General features: G+C 45.4%; 1 protein-coding gene across 7 annotated transcripts in view; it reads left to right on the top strand.

Moving 5' to 3' along the window:
* The window catches only part of Smyd3 (SET and MYND domain containing 3), a 566,094-nt gene that overhangs the window by 402,463 nt on the left and 135,966 nt on the right, over positions 1–27,665 (top strand). For 6 of the 7 annotated variants that reach the window (NM_027188.4, XM_006496982.4, XM_017312211.2 and 3 more), the window contains 2 exons: positions 21,189–21,256; positions 22,623–22,725. In NM_027188.4, the coding sequence (NP_081464.1) occupies positions 21,189–21,256; positions 22,623–22,725 (171 nt within the window). Of the gene's footprint in view, positions 1–731; positions 774–21,188; positions 21,257–22,622; positions 22,726–27,665 lie in introns of those variants that run through there. The other variant, XM_011238865.3, reaches the window with a different exon arrangement.

The following is a 27,665-nucleotide window of genomic DNA, read 5'->3' as shown; positions in this document are numbered from 1 at the left end:
AGAAAGCCAGGGATCTCTGTTTGCAGGTTCTCTCTCTCTCTCTCTCTCTCTCTCTCTGTGTGTGTGTGTGTGTGTGTGTGTGTGTGTGTGTGTGTGTCTGTGCCTGTGTGTTTCTGTGTTCTCTCTGTGTATATGAGGGTGTCAGTTAATTCCTGGGGCACAAACCATGAGCTGCACCCACAGAGTGACTTTGTGATTCTCTTTCTTTCTTCAGATACTCACAAACCCTTAAGCCATATCTAACTCTGTCTCCCTCTGTAGTTCTCAGAGACACGTGGTAACATTTCATCAATTTGAGTTGATCTTGGAGGTGATGAGGCTCAGCGGCTGTTATCATCTTAGGAATATACCACACAGCCAACCTCCTCCAAACACATAGGGTGTGCTCTAGGAGAGGGACAGATTTGCCAACGGAAAGCGCTTTGTAGCCCTTTTCTCCCTTAAAAAATCCAAAATCAACTGAGAAAATTTAGTACTTCCTCTGGCCACTTAATGCCTCTGTGCATTCGGTTTGCAACACATCTGCATCATTTCCAAGCAGGAAAAAAAAGATCCTGTCATTTTAGCTAAGTTTCTGCTTTCATAACAGAGCCAAGAATAGCAGAGCCATGTAAATCAGTCATTAACTGATCCCCTGCATCCAATGTGTGGAACTCAACAACTAAGAGTTTTTTCAATAAAATAGCAAGCGATGACATCATCATGGACCTTTATCAGCAAACAAAGTCAAGGACGCCAGAGTCTAAATGTATGGATCAGAGTGGGTGCTCCCGGTGAGTTGCTTACATTTTGTAGGTTCATACCAGTTTCCTATTATACTCAGATTTTGCTAGTATTCATCTTTTACACTTTAAGTGTGTACCTGTGCCTTTGCATGCGCCCATGCGTGTGTTGCTCAGTTTTCTTTGTGAATTTTATATTTCTTTGTTTAGAGAAAGGGGCCATTAAACAAAGAAGGCAGTGTTGGTGAAGGCAGAGGACTTTGGAATCCATGTGCCCTGTGAGAACACAGTGCACCATGCATGGCAAACAAAACTTTCCCTAGACTTGCTTTGGTGGCTTTAGAGATCATCCAGTTGGTTTTACCTCCTCTCTCCCTTTATTTTAGAAACAGGGATAGATACTGACTGACATGGAGTGAGTTATCCCCCCAAAGTCACTCAGTCACTTCAGAACTTGACCCCACTCTTCTGCCGGTAACCCTGTGTAACTACTCCCATTGCTTTTGCACTGTTGGCTTACTTAACCTGAGAACACACTTGTCTTAGTCAGAGTTTCTATTGCTGTGAAGAGACACCATGACCACAACAACTCTTATACATTGGGAACATTTAATTGGGGCTGGCTTACATGTTCAGAGGTTTAGTCAGTTGTCATCATGGCGGGAAGCATGGTGTCTTGCAGGCAGAATGGTACTGGAGAAGTAGCTGAGAGATCTATATCTTGACCTGCAGGCAGCAGGAAGAGAGAGTGACACTGGGCCTGGCTTGAGCATCTGAGACCTAGAAAGCCACCCTCAGTGACACACTTCCTCCAAGACCACACCTCCAAATCCTGCCACTCCCTGTTAATCTAAGTGAGCCATTTTCATTCAAACCACCGCAACACTGAATGAAGCTGAGGATGTGGGACTGGGAAGATGCGCAGGTCCTAGGGCAGTACCCCTCACCCAGGATGTGGTGTCCTTCCTGATGGATTGTTATCTAACCTCTGCTTAGATACCAGCTCCTGAGATAGCTCACTGTAGCTCCCAAAGGCATTTGGATTGTGATTCCAGATCCACCACCCTGTCATATCTCTTCCTTTCTCTGCCCTTTTCTTTGGGGCCACTGAATACCCATGATCTATCAGCCACTGTGCTATACACAAGAGGAACAAAGCAAATCAAGTGTGGGGTTTGCCTCCTGGGAGTTGGCATGGTTTGTGAAACAGACAAGTCAGCCACTGTGGCCTAGAAGGACAAGTGCTACAGGAGGGCCTGACTCTGACTGGTGGTGGAAAGCGGCCTCCTGACAGACGTGACCGCTGAGCTGAATGTGGGCCTGTGAGATGAACAGATGAAGGCTGTCTCTCACACAGGAAGAAGGCCAACAGGAAGGGAGAGCATCATCTCCCAGAGAGCACCATTTTCAGAGGACATTGGGTGTTTCTTAGGCCTAGAGTAAGGGAAACGTATGGAGGTGATGGGAGGGAAGATAGCAGAAGGAGGCGGGAGTGTAGAGGGCTGTCGTTGATCAGCAGTCTGAGTCGTGTTTGATGGTATTGTCAGAATGTTAATTTGGAGGCTTCAGTCTCCTGAAGATGCCTTCAGATTCAACCTGTCTTGCCTTGCAGTGTAAGCAGCAGACAAATTTAGCTTCAATTTCTGACACCTTTGCGAAGCCCCTTTGAACCTAAGAACCCTTGTCTGCGAAGAGGATGCTGTGAACTCTTCCTGACTTGTGCAGTGAAGAAGGAGGATGCACAGCAGCTGAGGGAGGCCCTGGCTGAGGGTTCATACCAGAAAGATTCGGTTTTCCCAGCGTTCCATCCAAAATAATGCCCACCAAAAATCCATCCTGCCTCGGCTGTTGTGACCTGTGACATTAGCTCTGACATTTGACTGAGGTTGTCTTGCAACTGTCCCTCCATGTTAAACATGACAGTACAACTCTGCCTTCTGGAGTGAAATAAGATCCGAAGGGAAATTTTCCCTGAGCACTTCCTAAGTCTTGAGGGAGGATACCGCCTAAGTCTTAGCTTTTCTAGATGATTGCGGATTTTTAGTAGACAGTGCGGTCAGATGGTGGGGATTGTTGCAGAAGAAGGGAAGTAGACAGGAAAGTTGGGGAGGGGTGGATATTGTACTTGATTGACATATATGGAAGAGACAGTGCTGCTGTGACAGGGAGCTTTTGTTTGAAGAAAGGTTTGGGCCTCCTTAAGTATGGAAGCAATAGCTCTGTTATGGAGAGCATGCATTGGTCAAAGCAGGTGTAGGAAATGTGTGTCTATGATGACACGGTAGCTCAAATTAGATAGGAGACATTCCCCAGGGAAGCTGGGGCTAATTCCATCCAGGCCTGTTAACCAAGAGAGGCAAGGGAGATGTGGGAGGTGGGGATGGTGCGTTCAGGGGACTGTTGGGAAAGGGAAAGGGGGAAGTCAAGTTCTTGAAATAGGAGGGAAGGGAAGGGTAACGTTAACATCAGGCTTTGTTTGTACTGTTGTGTTAAAATAATGCCCACCTCCTTGTTATGCTAATTAGGCATACCCACGGGGAAACGTTGTAGTTAGAGTGAGATGGACTTCTGTGAATAATATTTGATTTTTATAGGAAAACCTGTCTCTAGTTGGTGGTCTTGTGTTTCCCCATTGGCTTTAATTCCATCCCACAGTTTCCCGTGCCAGTTCTTTGTGAAGGAATTGGCAGGTGCTGCGCATGGACACATGTCACTGGATTTGGTATAATTTGTCTCCCTTTGCAGCTTTCCTAAGTGTGTTACGCTAAGGATGAGTTTCTACTTCAGTAAAATGAGAAGTCTAGACCAACAGCATGCTGGGGTGGTGACTGTCTTTCTGAAGTTTGGTTCCGCCAAAGAGTGTGCGCGTGACGTGTCATAGGGATAAGCAGGGGTCCCTTCATGCCTTGCAGTGGGTGGACAGTGTTTGACCAAGCGATGGCATAGCGAAAGACAAGTCACTTCAGGCACCACACATTATCTCGGGGTGGAGTCAGAATCCGAGATGAGAAGGCGGGACTCAAAAAGCCAGACAATCCCTCCATCCTCCTCAGGACACCACAGGACACCTGGTGGGGGGCACTGGGGACAGGGGAGAGAAACTCAGGTGAAGGATGGAGAGAATCACCCCAGGCATTGGGGGAAGAAAATCATTCTTGTGCATCGCAGTAGCTGATGGGGCTTAAAGGCAAGCAGACAGAATTAGCTCCATAAAAGCAATCCTCTGCCCGCTTAGATCAGAGCAGACGCCAGTACATCATGGCTACGACTGGGTTTCCGTATCTGTCTCGGCTGAGATAAACATGTCTGTCTACCTCGGGGTCTTACGTGATGTTGTGGATGTTTCAGATGGTTACTAAGCAACTGACCATGAGTGGGTTCTAAGGAGGGCGTAGCCACAGTGAGGCATGCTTTCCATCAGATCTCTTTACCATCTCCTTTTTACAGTGTGGAGGGTACTAGGTGATATTTCAGAAGCACTAGTAGGAGAGGGCTTTATATACCCTCCTGGTAAGAAATATTGGGGTGCTTTTTAGGGCTTTGGTTTTTATTTTTACATTTGCAAAAAAAAAAAAAAAGAGAAAGTTAGTTTGGACATTCTTTGCCTTAAATGCTTTCTAGATCTGGACACTGTTTTCCTTATGTATTTTTTAGAAGGCACTTGACATCAGTTCTCTCAGCACCAGAATTATAGCTACATGCACCGTCATTCATGGATCCCAGGAACAGTTGCTTATTTAAAAAGTTGTGAAATAATAGATATGAAGCCAAAGCTCTTCATGCTAAACATATAGATATTCATATAAGGACATGAGCATATGGGATACACATTATAGAAATGAAGAGATTAATAAACTTAAAACTAAGAATAGTGATTACTTCCAGAATGTGGAAAAGGACCGGATTGTATGGAGGACAAAGGATATTGTGTGATTGTGTCAGTACTTGAGGCGAGGAGACATTTCTCTTCCAGTGGGCGGTAGGTAAATGGAACCTTGGCCTAATATAAATATCATGATGCAGCATATATCTCAGTATGCTTATAGAACATTTTTATTTTTTCTTTGAATGCATTTCTTCAAGGGAAATAAGGGTCGTGACCTCAAGGTACTTAGATCTTTTGAATAGGAAAAGACATTTGCACAGATAAATTGCACAAAGTACTCACAAGGCAAGAGAGTCAAGTCTAAGCCACTTAATGTTCAGTGATAAAGATTGGCTTTTTCATAATTAGCTTCACCTCAAAGGAGAGACTCACTAGGTGCTGGCATTAACGTGCGCGTGAATAAACCGTGAAGAAGGTACGTGGAATCATCCAGCAGGAACCTTTCTTGAATGATATGAAATTTAAACTTGTACATGAAGAATGAGTAAAATTATGGGATAGATACTTTGTAAAAGGTACATTTGGGGGCTGAAGAGATGGTTCCATGGGTAACAGTACTGGCTCCTCTAACAGAAGACCTGAATTCAGTTCCCAGCACCCACTTTTAGCCTCCTTGAGCAACAGACACTCAATTTGGTGCCCAAACATACATGCAGGCAAACACTCATTGACAGAAAGTAAATCTTTTAAAGAAGCATAGTTTCAGGAGGTATGATGGTTTGTATGTGCTCGGCCCAGGAAACAGCACTATCAGAAGGTGTGGCCCTGTTGGAGTAGGTGTGGCTCTATAGGAGTAGGTGTGGACTTTAAGAGCCTCATCTTAGCTGCCTGGAGGTCAGTATTCTGCTAGCAGCCTTCAGATGAAGATGTAGAACTTTCAGCTCCTCCTACACCATGCCTGCCTGGATGCTGCCATGTTCCCACCTTGATGATAATGGACTGAACCTCTGAACCTGTAAGCCAGCCCCAATTAAATATTGTTCTTTATAAGAGTTGCCTTGGTCATGGTGTCTGTTCACAGCAGTAAAGCCCTAACTAAGACAGGAGGGTACTCTGTGAACAAAGATAAAACACCACATGAGCATGGGTCATGACTGAAAATTGACAGAGAGGCCAGACCACAGAGAACTGTAGTGAGTGTTCGGTTCAGTGGAAAGATGGGCTACGAACAGGTTCTGCAGGGACTTTCCCATCACACCCAAGTATTTTGTCTTTATGCTGTAGCGCTGGGCAGAACTCATATTTCTCTTTGAAAAACTCAACCCATTCTTAAGAAATATTTATCTGGTGGCAGTTTAAAGGCTAGGTTGGGATGAATGGAGCTAGAGAAACGTAAAACTGCAGGCCAGAGATGATGACAAGCAAGAGCGATAGAGACAGTCAGAAAGGGATGCTTTCAGGAGTGACAGGGATGGGTGGTGGATTGACAGGGAGTCTGAAGTAACTTCCTCTACCATTTCTTACCCTTCCCTGTGGCTATTCCTCACTGCCTCCTCCATCTTCTCTTGGATGGTGTCCTGGGCTGGTTAAGGGAAGGAGGCAGCAATCACAGTTAACCAGCGTTGGTAAATGCCCACTTGGGAAGGATAAGAAACATTTGACTATCACATACCCATACTGTCCACCCAACCCATACCACACTACGCACAAGGGGTGGGGGGTGCACACCATGCACACAAAAACACATTTAGAAACTTTGTAAAATTTCAGTAAGAATGATTAGAGATGTTTTGGAATTCTGCTGTGCCTTGTAAATAGGATTTGCTCGACACACTTCAGTATTCCTCACTGTTGACTTCTACCTTTGCCTTCTGCTTAGATAAAAGCTCCATAAAACCCTCTCAGTGCATGTTGCTGCCAATGCTTCATTTGCTCAGAATATAAGCAGTGCTGGGGTTGAGGAAATATGCCTTTCACCAGCCATTAACAAGAGATATGGGTGGCCTCCATCACGGTCTCCTGAAGTTCATTCAGTTAGACCGTTAGTGATAATGGGACCCTTCAGTCAAAGCTCTCAGCGTTTGCTCATTGGCAGGCTCCGCCTTTGTTTGCTTCTGACAGCCAGCTTTCCTGTTTACTGCAGTTACGATGACAGTGAGCTGCACTATCGTCTGGCAGCTCCATCCGTCACTGTATTATTATGTAATTTCCTGTTCTTGTCCATCTTTTCTCTTTGCATCAGCACAGATGTACATTGACAGGTATCCTTATGGCTTCTGGTCTCATTTCTTCCCTTGATCCTTCTCTTCATGCCTGCTTCTCTTTCTCTCTTTGCTCACGTCCCCATTGGTCTTCACATTCTCCTTTTTTAGACTTGCCTTCTATTGATAATGCTTTGGCTTATTTTTCCCCTCAAATGGGGTTTCCAATGATCTCCCACCTCTAGCCATATTAAAATACAGGTTATACAAAGTCCTACTTACTTCTGTTTTATTTTTGTGACCCCACACGTCTTTTCCTGTCATTGGTACCTTTTTCTCAGAAGCAGTATTGATTCTGGACCTTTGCCCTTTTCACGTTGCCTTTGACTGCCGAGAGGTTAGAAGCCTCGAGTCTGTAAATTCACCTATGTTTGCTGTAATTATCAAGCCTAATTCTTTCTGTATGTTCTGTTTTGTCCAGATGTGAGAGGAAAATCAGGAGAGCGTGCGTTGCAAAACAAAGCTGGAGGGAAAGAGGATCATTCGAGATGTTTTTCGTTAAAAATAACTAAGTGAATTTAGCTCAAGTCACGGAAAGCTTTGCTCTTTTCTCGGTGACGCTGAACAGTCGGGTGGCTGGTTTACATAGGAAGCTTGGACTTCTCATTGGAGGCAACACTGAGAGTAACTAAATAGGAGAGAACAAAGGGAAAGAGGGAATTGCAAAGGTCAGACCACAGGCAGCACATGCAGGCTTAGGAGCTAGGAATTGTAAATACTTGTCAAATATATATATATATTTTTAATGCCTGCAGCACAGGAACCTGAGCATTGGCTAGATAAGGCACTCAGGTCTGTACAACCAGCAAGTGCAGCTGGTCCCTGGGCGCCAAGGACTGCCTGGTGTTTTAATTACCCCCAGATCACCGGGAGGAAGTAGAAATGATGTGACCCTATCTACTGCTGTGTGTCTCTGTTTCTATAAAGTTTTTGTGAATACCCTTTTCTGTGGCTGTGTTTAAGTCTGAGATCTCACACACGTGCTAGGTAAGCGTTCTGCAGAGGAGCACCACCCAGGTTTCAGAAAATGTTTTTGTATTTCCTTCTCCAGCTGTGTGACTTTGATGGCCAGCACACTCTGTAACAAATAGCCACCTAATTCCAGAAAGGTCTTTACCTGGCTCTTCCATTTGTCAGGCTAATGATGAATGACCGTGAAATCCGTCCTCTGAACCTCTGCCCATTCGAACCCCCGCCCCCCAAATGCCTCACTTGATTACTTAGCTATGCAATGGGTAGAAAAGCAACGCAAACTTGGACTTTAAGATAACTCGTTTAAATTCAGCTCCAAAGGAAATGGCACCGCTTAACTCACTATGGAAGGCGGATGCCTGGAGCTGCAGAGCATTGAGTTACTCTGGAGTGCAGCCACATTTGGCAAGTCCCTCTGGCTTGGCAGAAGCGCTGTAATTTTATACAGGTTTGGGATTTGAGTGACTTATGTTAGTCTGTTCCATAATGGCCAGGCACTAGTTTTTGCTTTTTTTTTTTTGCTTGCTTGCTTGCTTGCTTGCTTGCTTGCTTGCTTGCTTGCTTGCTTTATTTATTTATTTATTTATTTATTTATTTATTTATTTATTTAACTTTGGTGGAGCAGAGGTCCAAGGAGGGGGCCAAAACTGCCCAGCCTTTTAGTGAGTGACTCCAGGGGAGAGAGAGATGGTTAGAAACTTGACCTCAAGTGGCTGTAGTGACAGACATAGCTGTATACATTTCTACTTAGTTTCCTCCAGAAGCCTAGAGGCCTCTCTAGTGGTACTGCCCAGCACTAACAGAGGATTTTGTGCGTTGGAATCTGTTTGACAACTGGTGGCCTGGAAGAGTTCAGTTGTTAATGATTTTTCTCAGCGAACTTAGCATATTGTGCCGTTCTAGCTAAGGATGTCTTCTAATTAATGGGCTATTGTACAAGCTGCTGCCGTTTGCTTTGGTCCCTGGGTGTCGGGACTCATTCCAAGGCCTCTTTCTGTCTTCTCAATTAATCCTCACAATACCTCTGGTCTATAGCTTTCTGCTCAATGCCGGCCTTTTATTTCTGAGCCTTTCCTATTCAAAATGAATTGGTTTATAAATGCAGGCACGTGAGCAATCGAGCATACTTGTCCCCACGTGAAAAGCCTTATTCCCCCATGATTTTAAATGTGTCGTAGCGGGTGGCGGAAGGCATCTGTGAAACGAGAGAAAGCGGTAGGTAGGGTTTGTTGGAGGGGAGGGGAGAGGCAAGTGGGCTGCGAGGATGGATGGGTCCGTGTGGGAATGGCCACAGACACCAATGCTCACAAAACAAGTGTCGACCTCATTTTCTCTTTCTTCCTTCAGCTACTTGTTCTTTTGTGGCTGATTAATCTTCCCTGCCCTCTCCAGGAGGGAATATCTTTCTCCCCGTGGCACTAATTTAGGAATGGCAGCTGAGTTAGTTAGCTTCGGTATCTGTGGCCATTCCCACATGGACCCATCCATCCTCCCAGCCCCCTCTCCTCCCATACCCCCCCCTCCATGCCTCCCAGCTGGCCTTCATAGCCCCCAGCAACCCAGCATGTGGATGGTCTGAGCGAACGTAGGCCGAGTACGTCCCAGGGTCATTGAAGAGCTGTAGACTCTTGTGTTTCTAAATTGATCCGACAGATTAGACTGTCTTCCCAAATTATTGCTGTTTGTATTATGACAGAGTCACTGACAAGGAAATATGACCAATAGCTAGAAAATCATCTTTGGCTGAGGAAGGCTAAAACCTGTCAAAATCAGAGAGAAATGTAACACGCTTCCCAATCTTACTGAGCCTACTTGGAGAATGGAATAAAGCAAAATGGTAAAGGAGGAAAATCTTCTCTCCTCCTTAGTGCCTATAATTGCTCTAGGCGTATCATGGGCCTTTAATAAATGAATAAGCAAATCCCTGTTGCAAATGGTCCTAAGCCCCAAACCTTCCCTCACCTGGTCCTCTCCCTAGGAGTCCTACAGAATTGAGTTTTCTCAGCCAGCGTATGGCAGCACGTCAGCCACCTTAGGAAAGTGTTGAGTTCTTTGCCTTGGGTTTGTGGAAATCCTGAGTGGCACCTCCTGGTGGCCAGGAGAAATCCGAATGTGACCGGCATCATGGTGTTAGTGGCAGACATGACAGATGTTCTACTCTCAAACAGTGTGCTTCAGTTTTAGGGAGCCCTTTGCTCCAGTGAACAGTGGGTCACTGGCATGGGCTCGGGGTGAACAAGTCCCAAGGAGCATGCCCAGGACAAGTAGGGACCTGACATGCCCAAGGGTGTCTCTGCTCTCCTCTTCAGATCACTCTTGCACCTGCTCGGCCCTTCCTGTGGAAAACAGTCATCGGCATCATACTTGACCTTTCCACTTTCTGTGACGTGGGGAACAGGGCACAGTTCAGAGACTTGTGCATCTTTTTTAGTCAAGGTGAAGATGGGAAATTTCACTTACTGGCTGGGGCAGAACCTGGTGCCCCTGCTCTTTTTACTTTTTTTATTGTCATTTCTGGTGACTTTGGATGTCGTGACCTTGACGGTTAGAAGGTCAAAGTCATCTGTCTGAGTGTTTACGGCATTTTCCATTGCTTACGACGCCAGCCTCCGGGCTCTCTCCCTTAGTGCCCCTTCTTACTGAGCTTTCTCCGACTGTCTTAGCCACTCTGGTGACCTGGATCTAGTCTATTGGGCACTATGCAGTTGGCATGGGATATTTTTCTTAAACAGCAGCTGAGAATCTTGCCTGTGTAGGTTGCTGAGTGGGTATTTAGTCTAGGAAGGTAGGGGAATAAAATGAAAGGGGGGAAGGAAAGAAGGCAGTGACAATTTGTTCTGTCCACTGAGGCTTGAACCCAGGGCCTCATACATTCTAAGAAAGCATTCTTTCTAACACTGAGCAATACCCCCGATTCCTTTCAGATATTTTAAATTTTTGTATCAGATCTTGCTGATCACCAAGATGGGCCTCACCCTTGCTTTGCTTGTCTCCAAGATCACCATTCTGCTTTAGCCTCCCAAGAAACTGAGTTTATAAGCATGTGCCAGCGCACGTGTCACGGAGGTTAAATGTGCCCAGCGTGTATTCCCTACAGAGCAAATATTGAGATCTCAGCTTGGTGTGCCAAATGCTGGGGTAGATGTGTGACCCAGTACTGTGTTTCGTAAGCTGAGAGATGGCCCTCTTCCAGCGGGGCAGACCCGAGACCCTGTCTAATCAGCACCCAAAAGATCAGTGGTGAAGAAGGGAATGGACTGCAGCCATGTTTAGAGGTACCTGGCAGCTCTGCTGGGACTAGAAGCCATGAAGAGAAGAGAATCCAGGGTCAGTGTGAGGAGGCAGTCTGCGTAAGCAAAGAGGCTGGAAGGATGGGCCAGGACTGCACGTGTGTTCAGCATCCGTGGCCTGGGATGTGTATCTTTCCATGGCTTTGGTTTGTATGTCTTTTAGACCCATGCTTTGGTGATTCTTTTTCACTCGCCCTGGCCAACAGCTTTGGCCTTCTGTGAGCATGGCTCGAGGAACAAGGGACGGACTGTGATAAGCAACTTCTAGAGAAAGGAGCATGGCGGGGGAGGATGCAGCTGTGATTTGTTTTTCTTCCTTACACTGAAAAATAATAGAATAGGGTTTGAGGGACCACAGGGCAACTGGCCTGGGGACCTCATTTCTTGCAGCCTCCGCACCACACAGTGGCGGGATCCCCTCTGGTCCGATGAACAGCCTTTCCTCCCAGGTTCTTGCAAATGAAGCATCAGGGCAGTGTCCAACCACAGAAGGACTGGCCTGTTGAGGTGTCTCCCATTTGCCACCATAGCTTGAAAGATTCTTCAGTGTAAGTTCACAGAAGCCCTTCCTGTAGAGCCACGCTCGTCACAGACTCATGCACACTTCGCAGCCTGTGATGAGGACTGTATGCTTCTGGGTATCACAACTCAATGTATTAGACATGCCCAGTAAAAGCCCTTGTGTCAGAAGTCCTCTGGGGACAGTTTTCACCTTCCTTTCTGCGTTCTGAGAGCGACCTCCTCAAGCATCAGGATTAATCTTACAGTTGGGAGTTGCACTAAGCAGTTGGTTAGTGCTCAGTCTTGACTTCTCCGTGGAACATTTTTCTGTAGTTTTCTCCATTCGCTTGATTGAAAAACACAGATGGTTTGAGCCACACTCTGCTGTGTTCAATCCAGCCTCATTCGGGTGATGTAAACCACTCAGCACGCTTCATTTAGGGACTCAGACCAGACCTAAGAACCAGGGACCAGAACTAAGACCGATTCCAGTGAAGAGCACAGACCCTTCTGGGGCTGGATTTCTATACCCATTATATGAAAAGAAAATATGAAACTAGATTATCATGGAAGAGGATGTTTATTTCTTTTGGGAAACTGAAGCTACACAAAAGAGCTTTAAGTGGGCTCTGTGGGAGAAAGCTGAGTTTATCGTGATGGACTTTTGGATATGGACACATCTCAGTGAAACTTGTAACACAAGACTCCACGGCACAGTTCTAGAAACCCGTGACAATATATTACAATAAATTATTTAAGGGTATCATAGCAACTGTGGGCCCGGGGATATGAGAGGAAGATTACATGATGGAAACATTATCCCAGAGCTTCCGGCTTTTACGTGTTTTTTGATGGACATTTCCAGTGAGTGTTTCCCCATCAGATGGCTTTAATGAGATAAGACGCCAGGTAATAGCACCCCAGAAAGAACCAGGAAGGGGCTCGGGGATCTCCTGTTTTTCTTTCTGTCTTCATAGACAGGGGTTGGGTGTGGCAAGGAATTCTATGGTGAGGAATGCCCTTAGGCAACGAGAAGCTGGGTAGCTTTCACCAAGCCAGTGTGGCATCCACAGGGGCTTCATGTGCTTGCACTTGGCACTGTGGCCTTGGGAGGGATGCAGAGTCTACTGGCTGCTGCCTCCTCATTTACAGTATTGGCTTTGATGTTGACTTTGGCCTTGGCCAAGCATTGTTGCCTATGTGTCCTCCGTGCATCTCACACTTAGCTATAGTCACAGCTTGAAGTGTGACAGACACATTGCTGTTGGGGAATCAGTGGTATGTACACCTGTCCAAGTATATTGCCTTATACGTGGAATAACGAAATTATCTTAAGATTATTTTATATTCTATTTGGCTTGTGTTATAAAGGTAATTTCAAAGCTATTTGACAAAATTCCTAATATGTAAGATTTTTTTTCTCTTTAATAAATGACATACAAATAGTTTTTTGGCTAACAAAATTTTGTTGTATTGGGTCTTCAATAGTATCTTGCACTCAATGAATTTGGTGTTCAATATTCTTACCAATTTTTCCTTAAGAAACTATCTAGGCTAGGGCGTGGGACAAATACCTATAACCCCACAACTCAGAAGCTGGAGGCAGGAGGATCAGAAGTTTGGGGCCAGCTTGGGCTCTATATTGAAACCTTGACTTAACAAGTAAATGGAAAAGGAAAACAGCTAGGTTATATTTTATAATTTTCATGCTCTTTTCATACTCTATGAGATAAAAGAGTAGTTTTAGTGGCTAAATACAAGCACATTACCATGAGTACTCTAGAAGCGTTGGTGAATTGTGTGGGCCAGAGATATGGCTCAGTGAGTAAAGGTGCTTGCAGCCAAGCCTGACCACCTGAGTTCAATTCCTGAGATCCATATGGTAGAGGGGAGAACCAAATCCTGACAACAGACATAAGCATGCATGGACTCCTTGTATATACACATATGCATATACTACATACATTGAAAGCCTTTAAAATAGAATTATTATATTTCTAACACGTATTTTTAACGTCTTCAAATGCTTTGGAAGAATTTCAGCCAGAGAAAGGATGTCATGAAAACATTCCGAGACAAATTTATAAAACTGTCATTTTTTTTCTGTCATTGTCTTCCAGGACCCTTGCTTTTGGTGTTGAAACTTTTAAATGTTTAATTGGCAAGCAATAATTGCATATGCTTATGGAGTACAACACGATCCTTTTGATACAAATATTCACTTTAGGATGATTAAGCCAAGCTGATTAGCCATGCCCACTGCTACTTCATGAGTCTTCCTAGTAAAGGGGCAATGGTTGTTTTAGTTACTGCTTTGGACATCGGTATTGAAAAGTTTGCCTTTAATGTCCTTCTCTTAGAAACATTCTAGAGAAGCATGAACCCCTGGGGTTTGTGAACCCTTGTTTGAGGTTCCCACCAAACCCACCTCAGTCTTGGACTTTTCTAGGCAGCCCAGTTAAACACTGTTGTCATTTCCATTGGAGACAACACACCCTTGGGGGTAACAAAAGATTATTCTTTAAAAAATCTAGATCTGTATTTAATCAAATGTCATACACAGCTAGAGAAGAATGTGCCCGACTAACTATGCTTTTAATATTAGAGAAACGGTGGTTATAGGCGTGGGCTGGGGGTGGGGTGGTTATTTGTCTGAAGAGGTCTGCGTTTTCCTTTGTAATCTTCCAGTCCTTCCTAGCTCCATTCTCCACTCAGAGAACTTAACAGACCTAACCCTGGTAAGCTCTATTGGAAGTTCACCTTTAGTGCCACTAATTAGCAGTCTGTGTGTAGAAATCCTGTGTGCCAAAACCTTGTACTTGGGCATTAAATAGAGCCTCTATAAAGCAATGCAGATGGTCTTCAAGGAACCACTTCATCTTTATATTGTGAGAGTTTCCGCCTATTAAATGTTTGAAATTTCATTATGTTATTTGAAGAGTGGAACTGTTATTACTTGAACTAGGCTGTATAGCCTTTAGTAATTAGAGGATGCAGGATGGGAAGTGACTGGTCCTTGGGTCCTGGTGTAGGGTTACTCTGCTCTGGTCCAATGAAGCATTATCTTGCAGATGCCAGCTTGGCTCTTCCAAGGTAATGGCACAGTGGTGATCCTGCCTCCTGTTGCAAATCCTTCATCCATTTGCTGTCATGGAAGAAAAGATATAGTTCTAAAAGTCTGAGGAACGATGTGGAATTTGAACACATAGTATCTGAAATAAATAAATGTCTTTGTGGTGTTCAGGTTGTGTCCTGGCATCAGCCGATGTTTGCATTTATCCTACAGGGGGAATTTTCCACTTCAGAGCATGAACATGAGGTTAGAAACCTGGAGCATGGACCAAATGACACAAAAGCCTGGTTGTAGTTTATTTTCAAATGCACCTTTGATGGTTCTTATAAGATGTGGGAGTTTTGAAAATATAGTTCAGCAACCAACTTGTGCCTGCTCCCTAGACTTTTGCATCTGACAAAGGATGCCATGATATAGACTCTCAGCCATTTTAAAGAAAAAAATATAAAATGTAAGCATAACTTTACATTCAATAATAATAAATTATACACTGTAGTTTCATGTCACAGAAAATATTTTTAAAGTAATAACCATACTTGACTTTTAAAAGGAACTCTTTAGCCCAGTGTCTTTCATTTTTCCTGAACTAATCCTCTTTATACACATTTCTAGATGTGCCTCTTGCATGAAATACCCACTCATTAATATTTTTTCCCTGTGTAAGATTTCTGAAGAAAACTGTGTCTGCATAGCTAATGCTTTAAAATGTGCAAAATTCATTCTTGGACATTAGTTTCATCCTTTTATCCCTTAATAGAAAGAGGAGTTACTTTCAAATTATGGGCATGTGTCATGGGCTGAGTGCTCGTGGACACATGTGTCGTCTGCCTGTTCTTCCAACAGATAGTAGCGCCTCTGAGCTGCCATCTAGCCATGGTGGCTGTCGGGACCTGAGTGAAAAATATTTTTGGTCATGTTCTTCTCAATTAATGTGGTGCTGAATGGACTCAGCATTTTATCATCGTCGTTGTCGTCGTCGTCATCATCATCATCGTCATCAATTTCATCATTTTGTGTGCATGTTATATGTGGTGGATACTGGCACATGTGCATCCTGTGGTGCATTTAGAGGGTCAGAGGTCAGAGGACAACTTTTGGGAGGTGGTTCTCTCATTCCATTCTATGCAACTTTCAGAAATTGCTCACCTCTCCTATCTTGGGTTGGAGGATCAAACTCATGTCACAAGGCTAATAACAGCGCACTTTAACCTCTGACCTGTCTCACTGGCTCTAGACTCGGCATTTTTAATAAAAGTGGGAATTGACAAATAACTTCATGTTTTCATTCACAAGAAGACTAGCACAGAGCTCTCAAAATGACACTGAGGAGGAACTTGGCAAGAATCTGTTAAGCAACATTAAAAACACCCTACTTCTGTTGTAGTGCGTTGCAGCCTGGAGGGTGGCAGATTGATAACAGTGAAAAATAGGAAAAAGCGGCGGGAAGGAACAGAATAGAAGAATTTCGAGAGAAGCTTGCAGAGAGGAAAGAAGCCCGCCCATCCACGCATCCAGCAGATGCTTATTCTGTGCCCCTTGTAGTATTGGGGATGGAAGTCAGGAACTCACACACAGTAGGTGAGCATTCTGCCACCAGGCCATACCCTGGTCAGCTCTCTACTACTGGGCTTGTCCCTTGCTGTTAAGCAGAGCATCAGACAATGCATACATAAGGCTGTATCCCCATCCCTGGGGCTAGAAGCAAAGAGAGGGGAACAAGGGGTGAGTTAGACTGGAGATGTAGCAGAGCTATCAGCAAGGACACACGGGTTGAGTGGATGGGAGATTAACTTCTACCTTATCCTTGGACCAGCTGCCTCCCCTCCAACCCCCAAGCCAAAGAGTGCCTAACAAAGATTTGTTTCTGGCCTTTTCCTGACCCTGTTCTAGATAGTGACCCTGGGAATGCTTAGGAGCACATCTGTGATGCAGTCCATCTGTCTGAATGTCTAGGGTGGCCTCCGTGCACCACACATTGCACTGGGCATGAGGATACAAGAAGTGGAGCACTGCCACTCCCTACCGCTCCCTCCTGCCTGCTTCTACAAGTGTAAATGGGTGTCATGAGGTCCCTGTGTTGGAAACAGACAATGTCAGAATTTATTAGATAAGAAATTCACAAGCCAAAAGAGTATCATCGACATCACTTTGCCAAATAATTTGCTTTCCTTGATACCCTCAATTGCTAATACCAACTCTCAGATCACACAATATATAACACATAGCAAATACATATATGATAACTGTGTAATAAATAAATATGAATGTACATTTTAGAGTGATGTAAGAGGGCTGAGGAGGCAGAGCTGATCATCGGATAGAATTGTAAAGTGGACTTAGTGGGGGCGAGGTAACACACAAAACCCAGGTCCAAAAGAATCTGAGGCTGCTGGCTGCTGGCTGCTGGCTGTAGAGTCAGGTTGCGGTGTCAGAGTTGAGCTTCAGGGTAAAGTGAAGGGTGGATGATATTGGTCCAAGTAGATGGGTGGACAGCAGTTCCAGACAGTGAACAGGTAGATGGTGATGTGAGTGGGCCATCACAACAGTAGGAAGTGACCTAAATGGAGGCCTCTGTGACAGTCAGGAGTTCTTTGCCTGTCAGTCCCTTGAAGCATACACTGGATGGTCAGATTATAGATTGTTGGGGCTGTCACTAGCCCAGTGCCAGGCGTCCAACCCTTAATGTGGTACAAGTGAGGGAGTTGTACCCTTTCCTTGGTCTGGTGTGTCTGGTCTTGGGCCTAGTTTTTGTGGAATGCTTTGTTTCTTTGTTTTGAAACAAGGTTTTACTGTCTAATAGCTCTGGCTGTCCTGGGACTCACTTTGTAGACCAGGCTGGCCTCCATCTCAGAGAGATCCACCTGCCTCTACCTCCCAAGTGCTGGGATTAAAGGTGTGTACCACCATGCCCGGCTTGTGGAATGGTTTTAATATCTCCAGTTGTACTCCTATACTCCCAATTTACCTCAATAAGTTTATAGGGTAATACTTGTCCTCTCAGGAATAAGTCATTTATGAGCGCATGCCATGTCGGTAAAGAAATTCATGTATCCACCTAGATCCAGAGTTTTTCTCCATCCCCAAGATGGATTTAAAGGCTGCTTCATAAAATGGAGTCTCTGGGGGCAAAGCACCATCTAGAAAAACAACAACAACAACAGCAGCAGCAACAACAACAACAACACTGTTTTAAACAATCTGAGCAATTTAGGGCAAGGTACTGGTAGGCAGTATAGTGTAGAACATTGGCAGACAGTGGTCTAGTGTGCTAAATATTGCTAACAGCATGATGAGAATTGTCACCTGAGTCCAGAGGTAAGGAAGTGTGTCCCAGAAAAAGACACCAGGCTGGTGTTTCTTTGTTAGATTTTTATCCTTACAGAATTCATCAGAAAAAAATAGGAAAAAAAAAAAAACCTTTAGTTTGCTTCAAAATTCAGGAAAAAAATTACTTCATTCGAATGTTAGCAAATTTGATTTGCTTGGTCTGACTTTTTGTTGGTGGTTTGCTTTCCCTGCTGTTCTGAATATAAAATACATTTAAAAATGTGAATTCTGTAATCATATCCCTCAAATTCACAGCCATTTGAGAATGTTTAAAATCTCAAGGACCAGCCACAGAGCCTTTAGCCTCGTATTTTTATCATCCATGTTATATATGGGTCTGCCCTCTTGCAGGCACTACACTCTTGCAGCTTAATACAAACCAGATGCCTGTAAAGCAATATAACCAGAATTTGTTTAAAGTGTGTCTGTGCACCGGTTTACTTTCAGATTTGAAGCTGTGGTTTTATCAGACTTTGAAGGGGGGCCGGGGTGGGGGGCGATAATGCCACGCTGCCTAGCTTTCACTAAGAATTGTTTGGAGCAGCAGAGGCGCTTGCGAGGACTGCGTACCTTTTCCTATTCTCTTCCCTTCTGTAAATCTGACAGAGAGATTTGCCATCTCAGCCTTTTCTGTAGAAACTCTCTAACAAGTCGGCATTCATTTGTAGTCATGGTCTGTCTCAAACATGGTTGTGTCTCCTTTCCTCTCAATGGGCTTTCTATATTTCTTCCTAAATTTATATCTCTGGCCCTACCTGCTCTCCAAATTCCATTTGTTCGTTCCTAGTCTGGCTTGGAAGTGGCCCAGGGCCATTTGAAATTCACCCTAACAAAACAAAGGGGCACATTCCTCCTCAACACACACACATACACACACACACACACACACACACACACACACACACACACACACACACACATATACACACACATACACACACTTACTTGGTGCCAGACTTGTCCCTTTTGCCTTCTTCCTCCTCCCAATAAATGACAGCAGTGGTCAGCCACTTAGAAGCCAAACACCAAGTTTATCCACGACTCCTCCGTTCCCCATCTGCAGCTCCCCAGTGAAGGCTGTGGCAGAGGTGCCAGCTCCTCCCACTCCTGTCACCAGTGTCCAAGCCAATGCGTGCATTATGAAGTGACCTCTGACCTGTGTGCTACACACGCATGCTCACCATTGAACAAACAGCTCGTTCTGTGCATAGCAGTCAGAGAAATCCCTTGGGAACAGAAATCAGACCCATTTATTCCTTGGCTTGGAGTCTCATTTAAAATAAAATTCCCCACCTGGATGTAAAGTCCTGTATGATCCAGCTACCTCTTCTGTCTACCATCTAAACTGCTTTCTTGGGCTACACCAGCATCCTCTCTGTGTACGTGCAGTCTTACCTCAAGGCTTCTGCACTTTTTGTTTCTTTCTGGTGACTTACACCTCTGTGTGTGGAAAATATTCATGTGGGGAAAGCAAGCTACATCAAGATTAACTAACATATAAAGAAAGTTGGCAAAGATTGGAAGCCCTTCCTCACCTGGGCTTCCTAAGGAACTGAGCATGTTCAAGAAAGACCCATTGTACAAACGTGGTGGGGAGTGTCCTGTAAAGGGTCATTTGCCCCATGTCCCAGGGCCTTGGCTTTCCTCTCAGCTCACTAGCTACTCCTCTCCCCAGGAGTGTATTTCCTTTCCTAATAAACGGTCTCTACTTCTCTTTCTAACCATGTGTCCCCACAGCGGTCCTTTGGTCCAGAACACAAGAGCCCTCCTATGCTATGGACAGCTGCAGCACTTTCTCACCAACGACCAATTCTCCTTGGTCTCTTCCACTCCCAGTTTACATGCCACCTTGTTCTAGTGGTTTGCCTCTTTCTCTCATGTCCATGTCACAGAAACACAGCGTTCACCTCAAAGGGAATATGAGATGGTTTGTTCCGGAGGCCAAATATGAGCAGCCATTGCATGGAAACCCAGATTTAAGTTACCCCAGATTCCATGTCCCAATGTTGAAGCAGTTTCGTGCAGTTCTTATAGTAACAGAAGAAAGCAATAAATCAGAGGGTTCTAATCATGCTTTGCCGGAAACATGGCAGAAGGGTTACAGCAGGGTGGGGTGGTTTCCGCTCGAGGCCTCCCGTGCTGTTGGATATAATGCTTAGCCCTTGGACTGGTGGACAGTAGAGTTTTGCTACGTTAATCCGTTCCAGAGGTTTCATCGGTTTATCGGGGTGTTAGGTCTGACACCAAGGTAGGCCAGGAGTGCCTCAGACATAAACCACAAGAAACAGTAACCAGGCTCTAGACCTGCAGCATCCCAACTTCCCAAGGTCAGTGGTCAGCCAGTCAGCCTGCATTTGTAGATGCAGCTTCTTTCCAGGGATTCCTCACGTTCTTCACTGATCTTCTCTCCTTGGCCCTTCCCCACAAGGATAAGCTCTCTGTCGTGGGAGTTCTTCTTTTAAAAAATGTCTGTCGTTGTGTAGAGCTTAAGTCCTGTGAGAGCAGGGACCTCGGTGTTCTTCCCCCTGCCCCCATATCTGTCTGGGCATTGTCTCGTGCCCGGGTCTAGGCTACGATTCAAGCCTAGCGCTCTTTGCGTATTCTTTGTGGCCTCTGGCACAGTACATCACCTCCTGCACAAACACGGTTCTAAAGTTCCTTGTGTATAGGGATTATATGTTTTCTTTCTTCCTTTCCTTATCTACCCAGAGGGCACCGGAACATGCCACAGGCCGGTGAGGGGATCTGTGTGTCCGGTGGGAGCTATGGCTCCACTGCGCAGCTTCCTGTCTTCCCTGTGGTCAATGGGCAGCTTGGATCACAAACTCCCTCAGGGTGCACTTCACTATGCAGGAATAAAAACAAACACACTGCTGTATTCCTTAGATAAAGGGGCCTTTGGACCAGGCAGGCAGTCAGGAAAACATGCATGTCACAGGCCCCTCATTTTTAATGAGTACTTTAATTGTATTTTGAATTTTGAACATTTTGTGGAGTTGTAGAATGTGGCTTGTGGAGAGGTTAGACTACAGTCAGTACTTTCTGCGCTCCTTGAGGCCCTGTGTTTCCCCAGGGTTGAGGAGTGCACCTTAGAGATGTTATTCTAAAGTCACCCATCATCTGTGCAAGCAGCCCCTAAAACGCTCCGGGTCTTTGTGCTCCTGCCTGTGAGATTTCTAAAGTGGACACCTAACAGGCCCCTTCTTATTTCCACAGGTGATCTGCAATTCGTTCACTATCTGCAACGCGGAGATGCAGGAGGTCGGCGTTGGCCTGTACCCCAGGTACGGTAGACATTCCAAACCAACTCACTTCCACCCAGCTCCTCAGCCTCTCGGGGGTCATTAGAAAGGCTTCTGTAGCCTCTAGCTCAGTAGCCAAACTCAAGACATAGCACTACATTGCATGAGGCTATAGAAATGGTAAGTCTTATAACACACATTATACACTATGCTATTAAGACAAGGCAGGCTTCACACCTAACCACTTGTTCTCAGGCTGACTTTGGGGTAGGTTCAGGCTTATGGGTGCTGGGATTCAGTTAATCTTTACAAAGTCTCCCCTGAGCTTTGGCCTCCACCTCTTGAGCAGAAGCACACAGTTATCCCTCCAGACTGGTGGCATGGTACCAATAGGCTAAGTTTGACTTTGGTGGTCACACACTTTCTAATCACCTCTAGAAGAGACTCAAGAGCCTTCAGAAGTAGCCTATTTCTTAGCCATCTCTAGGGTAGCCTCTATCCCCGAGCTGACTTTTGTTCTGTCTTTATGCCCCTAGGGTTCAAACATGGTGTTTCTTTTCAGTAATTGTACCTGAGGCTCAGCCTCCTCTCTAGCCTACACACATGTTGTTGCTTGCATGTCATGTCTCTTCATAGCACAGGTTTCTGAAAGCAGCAACTCAGAGGGCTTCAGAGCATGGGCTCTGAGCTCAGGCCTCCTGGTTCCGGTTCAGTCCTCAGTTGATTTGTGCATCCTTGGATAAACCAGTCCCATCCTTCAGCATTGGTCTCTTCACCTGTAAATAACCCCCACCAGCTTGTTGTGGTGACTGAATCTGGTCACCCTGCTCCAGTCCTGAGCAGGTACTTCCCACACAGTACATGCCCATCCTAAATGCTGTCAGTTCATGGTGACAGTGTAAAGTCATTGCATTTCCCCCAAGAAACCTCCAAGAAAAGAAAGTGACTAGGCTCCTTCCCAGAATGCATCAGGACACACCAGTGTGAGCATCTAGCAGTGCCACAGCCCTTCTCTACCAGTGCTCAGCAGTGAGGCCCTCTGTAGGTCAGGGGCACCTTGGGAGACTGCTGTAACTGCACCCGTACCCTTTACCCCAGAGATGATCTCTTCGTGAGTTACTTTGTCAGTACCCCCATCATTTGGGTAACCTTATTGGGTGGAATCTACTGTGACCCATCCCCCAAAAGGACTTATTATCAAACTTCCCCAATTAGCCCGCATTATGAGGAGCAGCACAGGGGCAGCCTGTAAGTGCTCCAAGACCCCAATCTTCATTTCTTCCCCATCAAACCCATCTTGCTCCCTACCTCCCACCTAGGTGTCTTTTGACTGTTGTGTCCTTTTGATGAAGTTGTTTAACTCTGCGCATTGATGGTCCCCTTGAGTTTTCTTTCTTCTTTCTTTCAGTATGTCTTTGCTGAATCACAGCTGTGACCCCAACTGCTCCATCGTATTCAACGGGCCCCACCTCTTACTGCGTGCAGTGCGGGAAATTGAAGCAGGAGAGGAGGTGAGGAAACCTGTGCCTCCCGCTGCTGGCCCTCCTCGCTCGGCAGCACCTTTCCCAGCTTGGCTCCCTCCGACCACCGGCTACAGCTAACTCCTTCCTGTCCTGACACCAAGAAAACGCTCAAAACAGTCACACACCAAATTGTAGATGAATCTATGCACATGTTTTTGGTCTTGGTCACTGGGTTTCTTCATGATGATAGTCCTGCGACATGTATTTGAAAGATGTTCTTTGGTGACTGGGGCTGTCTATCTTATATACATGATGGGGGTCATTAAATCACCTCATTGGCAGCAACAGCCCAGCTGCTTGCTACATCCCAGCACATGGGCATTCTGAGAGGCAACCCAGCTTGTCAGTACCGTTCCCCAGGACTTGCCCAGAAAACAGGCGTGGTTTATTCTCTCTGGCCTTCCCACTGGGCTTTTGTAACCCCACCGGCATTTCTGGGTGATACTTTCAGCACAGATACAATGGTCAGATAGGATTTGCAAGTGTGGCTTTGTGTAGATGTCCAAGCAAGCTGCTTTGGTGAAAGACCTTCACTGAGGCTTGAGATCTCACAGGCAACTACAAATAGGCCAGTTCAGAGCTGCTGGGCCACACAGAATCAGCGTGGACTGTGTGCGGTTTCTACTGGTGCTGGGCTCTGCTTATTGTCATGATTTCCAGAAGTCTCTTTCCTCCTGCCTTCCAATTTGCTAAAGTGGATATTTCCTGCAAGGAAACTGGAGAGCCATAAGCTTTTATGGCATTTATGCAGTATTCCTCCAATAAAACCTAAACTTAGACACCATATTTTATAGAGACAGGGATTTGGCCTTGACAGGACTCATTTCAAATGCGTTTTCAACCTAGTACTCTGCCTCTTACACAGGATCTTTTGCTGAATTTCCAGTTGTCAGGACCAGTCAGTCGGTCCACACTGGGATATCTGCTGATGCTATGGGGAATTTTAAGTTCTTTCTCTGGGGGTCATGTGACTTGAAGGCGGACTAGAAAGGGAACGTCTTTGTTCAGCCCTGTTAGTGTGCTTGTGACTTTTGAACCTCTGTGACTTGACATCAGCAACTTAGAGGAATGGTTTATTGAATGCCATGCTGTACAGGGTTCAGTCCATGGCAAGTTAGCTCCATGTTCCTGAGCCCATCGTGACACAGCACATTTGCAGCTGCAGCATCACATAACAAAGGCTGTTTGGCTCATGGCCATGAAGACAACTGAGATAGTTCACATCATGGTAGACAAAGTGAAGCGATAATGAGAGACCAGAGCTATGTTGCTTCCCAGTGACCTACATCCTCAACTAGGTCCCACCTTCCCTAGGTGTGCCTTTCCTCAATAGTCTATTCAAAATTTGAATACATCAATTGATTATTGTTAGTACCAGGACATTCCAAACCTATGAGCTAACAACGTGACCCACAACCTGCAGGCCAGTTGCCAAGCCAACGACCACCATATCCCAGAACCCACTTGGCTCACCTCCCAGCCTTACTTGTGTTATGTCACTTTCCATATAAATAAGGGGAACACCCCCTCCTCTTTTTCTTCTCTTTCTTTCTTCTTTCCCTTTCCACTTGCCCTGTCACTCCTTTTCTCCTCTCCCCCACAATAAACCTCTCTCACGTGGAACTGCCTTGGCCTGGTGTGCTGTTCGGGTATATCCACTATATATTATTATTATTAATACATCAATTATACTTGTTTATGTGAGAGCTCTCCTCATCTGCTTGTCTCTGAAAGCTCCCTCATAGATACTAGCAGAGGTATGCTTTCATAATTTCCTAGTCATACCTTAATACAGTCAAGTTGACAATTAAGATGAATCATTGTACATCATCTAAAGGCAAAAGTGACTGTTGGTGGTGATGATGTTTTAACCAAACGGGGCTAGGGTATCTCTCAGTGGTAAAGCTCTGAGCATATACAGTATCTCGGATTCAATTCCCAGCACTGGACGATGTCAACAAACAAGAAAATCTATGAGAAGGGGTTGGGGTTTTCTAAACCCTTATAACTAACACATTGGTTCATCATCTTCTGGGGCCTCATCACTTGGGTGGATAGTGATTTGCATGAATTGAACATATTAGTATCCCTAATGTCAATGTTTGTTTCAAGTGTTTGGGGATTAGGGTTCTTCATTCAGTAATCTCTGTTTGCTGGAGCAAATTCACAGAGGGCTTTCTGTGTGGTAGGGGCTGGTTGGCTGTTCCAGAGTCTGAGGAATCCGTGTATCAGAATGACCTTCTTGTGTGGAAGGAGGAGACAGACAGAAGGCAGCAACATGATACAAGAAGCATGGTAGCATAGGTGTGCCAAGGCTTCATAGATACTCTGAACAGACTACCCAAGGCATATACAGGTGCCAGGGTTGGGGGGGGGGGTCAGTTAAGGGGACATATAGAGAAGTGGCCTTTCGATCTGAAAGAATCTATAGAAATAAAGTTAGGTGAGGCAGGCACCAGTGTTCCAAGCAAGGAGACAGAAGCCACTGGCAGAGTGCTGAGTTCAGTGAGCAAGAAATGGTTCACATCGGTATTGAGGAATCCACTCCAGCCAGGAATGGAGAATGCATGGGGGCTGGACCAGTCTGGGGCTTTTCACAGAATGCTGTTCACCCGAGGATTTCTAGGTGTCTGCTATGTGGGAGGAACGAGGGCCAGGCAGTGGGTCTCCTTGAGTTTTGAGGAAAGGAGGTATGGTAAGATCTTATGCCTATAGACAAGATTAAGAGGAGGGTCAGTCTGTCCCTCCGGGCAAGAGTTGACAATGACAGTCTGAAGTCAGGAGGAGGCCAAGTGGTGGCTCAGAATACAGAATGTGAAGAATACAATATTTAGAAACCAAAATTAGTAGAATTTGTGTGACAAAGAAAAGGGACAAAAGTGACTTTAAGATGAAGTGATTTTTTTTTTAAACTTTGAGCTAGTATTGGAAAAATGTGTAACTGTGACAATATACTACAAAAATGAAAACAAGATTTGGTTTTATTCTGCACTCCGTTGTTGATGGGAAAGATGGTTTCAGGGAAAACAGTTTTCTCCGCTATGTGATTTGAACAGAGGCACCATAACCAAGTCCCTGAAACCTCTGCAATATTGCTCTAAAGCTGGAAATGATTTATGCATTTTTTTCATAAGAGTTACACTTAAATGGCAGAGCAATGGTCAGAGCATTAATATTTTAATGCGATTTTGTTCTGTGCCATTAAAGCACCAGTTGATCAATGGCCGTGGTTTGTGTGTGTGCCCGCCCCGCATGTAGTGAGCAGTGACTCCATTTAAACTTTCAAATCTATGAGCCTTTAATAAAGGTTTTTATCTTTGCTTGATAAAATGATTGAGCTGCCATTTCAAGCTAGCTGCGTGCTTCCGGAATGTTCTTGCTGCTGAGCCCCTCAGCTTTGGTACAGTATAGTTTGCAAACTTCAGTGGCATGAAAGAGGCACAGAAAAGATAAGGAGTCCCTATCCCAGAGGGAGGGGGCGTAGACAGCTGTATAGTCAAGACTCTATGAGGCACAGGAAAAGACATCTGAGACGAGGAAGTAGACCTACAATCAGTCTAGGAGAAAAGACTTGTGGGGCTCCATCCATAGGCAGGAAGAAGCTGCCTGAAGTCTTCACATAGAGGAATGACTCAACCAGCTATGGGTGTTAGGGAGCGTGTTCTCCCTCCTCCTCCCCCTCCCCCTTCCCCTCTCCCTCATTTTCCCCCTCCCCCTCTCTCATCAGTTTAGAAGGTAAAAAGGTAGAAAAAGCCCCTAGGAGGCAAGTTAGAAAGCCATTGCTTGGGTAAAGGCTTCAGGCATTACAGGCTACCCAGAAAGACTGTGAGACCCTATTTATTGGGGTGAGACAAAATAACTAGTCTCCTGCCCGGCAGTCACACATGAGTTGTAGTCCTTATAATGCAGTTTTAGAGCCAGACACTGTTGAGTTGGTGGCTTCACAGTAGCTTGGAATTACCCAAGAGCTTCTGCTTGACCTGACAGCGATGACTAGTGACTTCTGGTCTTTAGGCTGGGCTGAGAAACGGGGTCTTAGAATGAATTCTACAGGGAGCATAGTCACCAGCTGCCCCCTCACCTGTGTGGGGATCTGTCCAGGACCAGAGAGTCTGAGGATACAGGATGAGTGTACAGCCCCAAACTTACTGATAAAGATGTTCTCGAATATACGCTTTGAGACTAGTTGCTTGGTCTGTGGAACCTGGTGTTCTCCAAAAGGCATGGGAACTGGCCTTGTACTGTAGCCCTTTCTCCTCTGCCCTGCCTTCAAATGCAAGAGAGAGATGGAGGAAATGAAAAGATGACCATTGTCTTAGCCAAAAGAGCCAGCCACCACCACTGCTCTGTGTAGCTTGTGCTGTATATATTCCACGGTGGGGCTGTAGAGGCTCCTTCTGTTCGTAGGCTCCACTGCCACCCCAAGAAGGGTACCTGCTGCAGTCCAGGTGAAAGAGTCAGGCTTGAATCGGGTCAAATGCAGATCCCAGCTCCTTTTAGGTTTTTTTCTGTTGCAGTTACTTCAGGAGTGCAGCACTCACCAGAGGTGTTCCTGCAAGACCAGATCTATACTCTTGGGGCAGACATTAGTTCTTCTGTGGAAGAAGGCACCCACAGCTTTCTAACATGAGCCTCTGTGATGAGCCAGGGAGTCAGCTCAGGTTCTGTCTTCTGTCACCCTGGTGACAGTGAGTCTGACCCATGTGGCTGGCCAGACTTCCTCCTCCTCAAGGAGGCCACCTTAAAGTCATTTTCTGTCAGAGGCCTTCTCTGCCCTACCTTGACTTCAAACAAGTATAATCATGTTTAGTAGACACGGGGTGCTTTGTTTTCAGTTAAGAAAAACCACATGGAGTGTTTGCTCTGGGGCATTTTGTCAAGTCTTTCAACAGATAACCCTGCCCCCTCCTCCCTGCAATATCCCCAAC

The sequence above is a fragment of the Mus musculus genome, chromosome 1 (assembly GCF_000001635.26).
Source record: "Mus musculus strain C57BL/6J chromosome 1, GRCm38.p6 C57BL/6J".
NCBI lineage: Eukaryota > Metazoa > Chordata > Mammalia > Rodentia > Muridae > Mus > Mus musculus.
The sequence above is the reverse complement of the archived record's forward strand: the minus strand, read 5'-3'. Positions and strand labels throughout refer to the sequence as shown.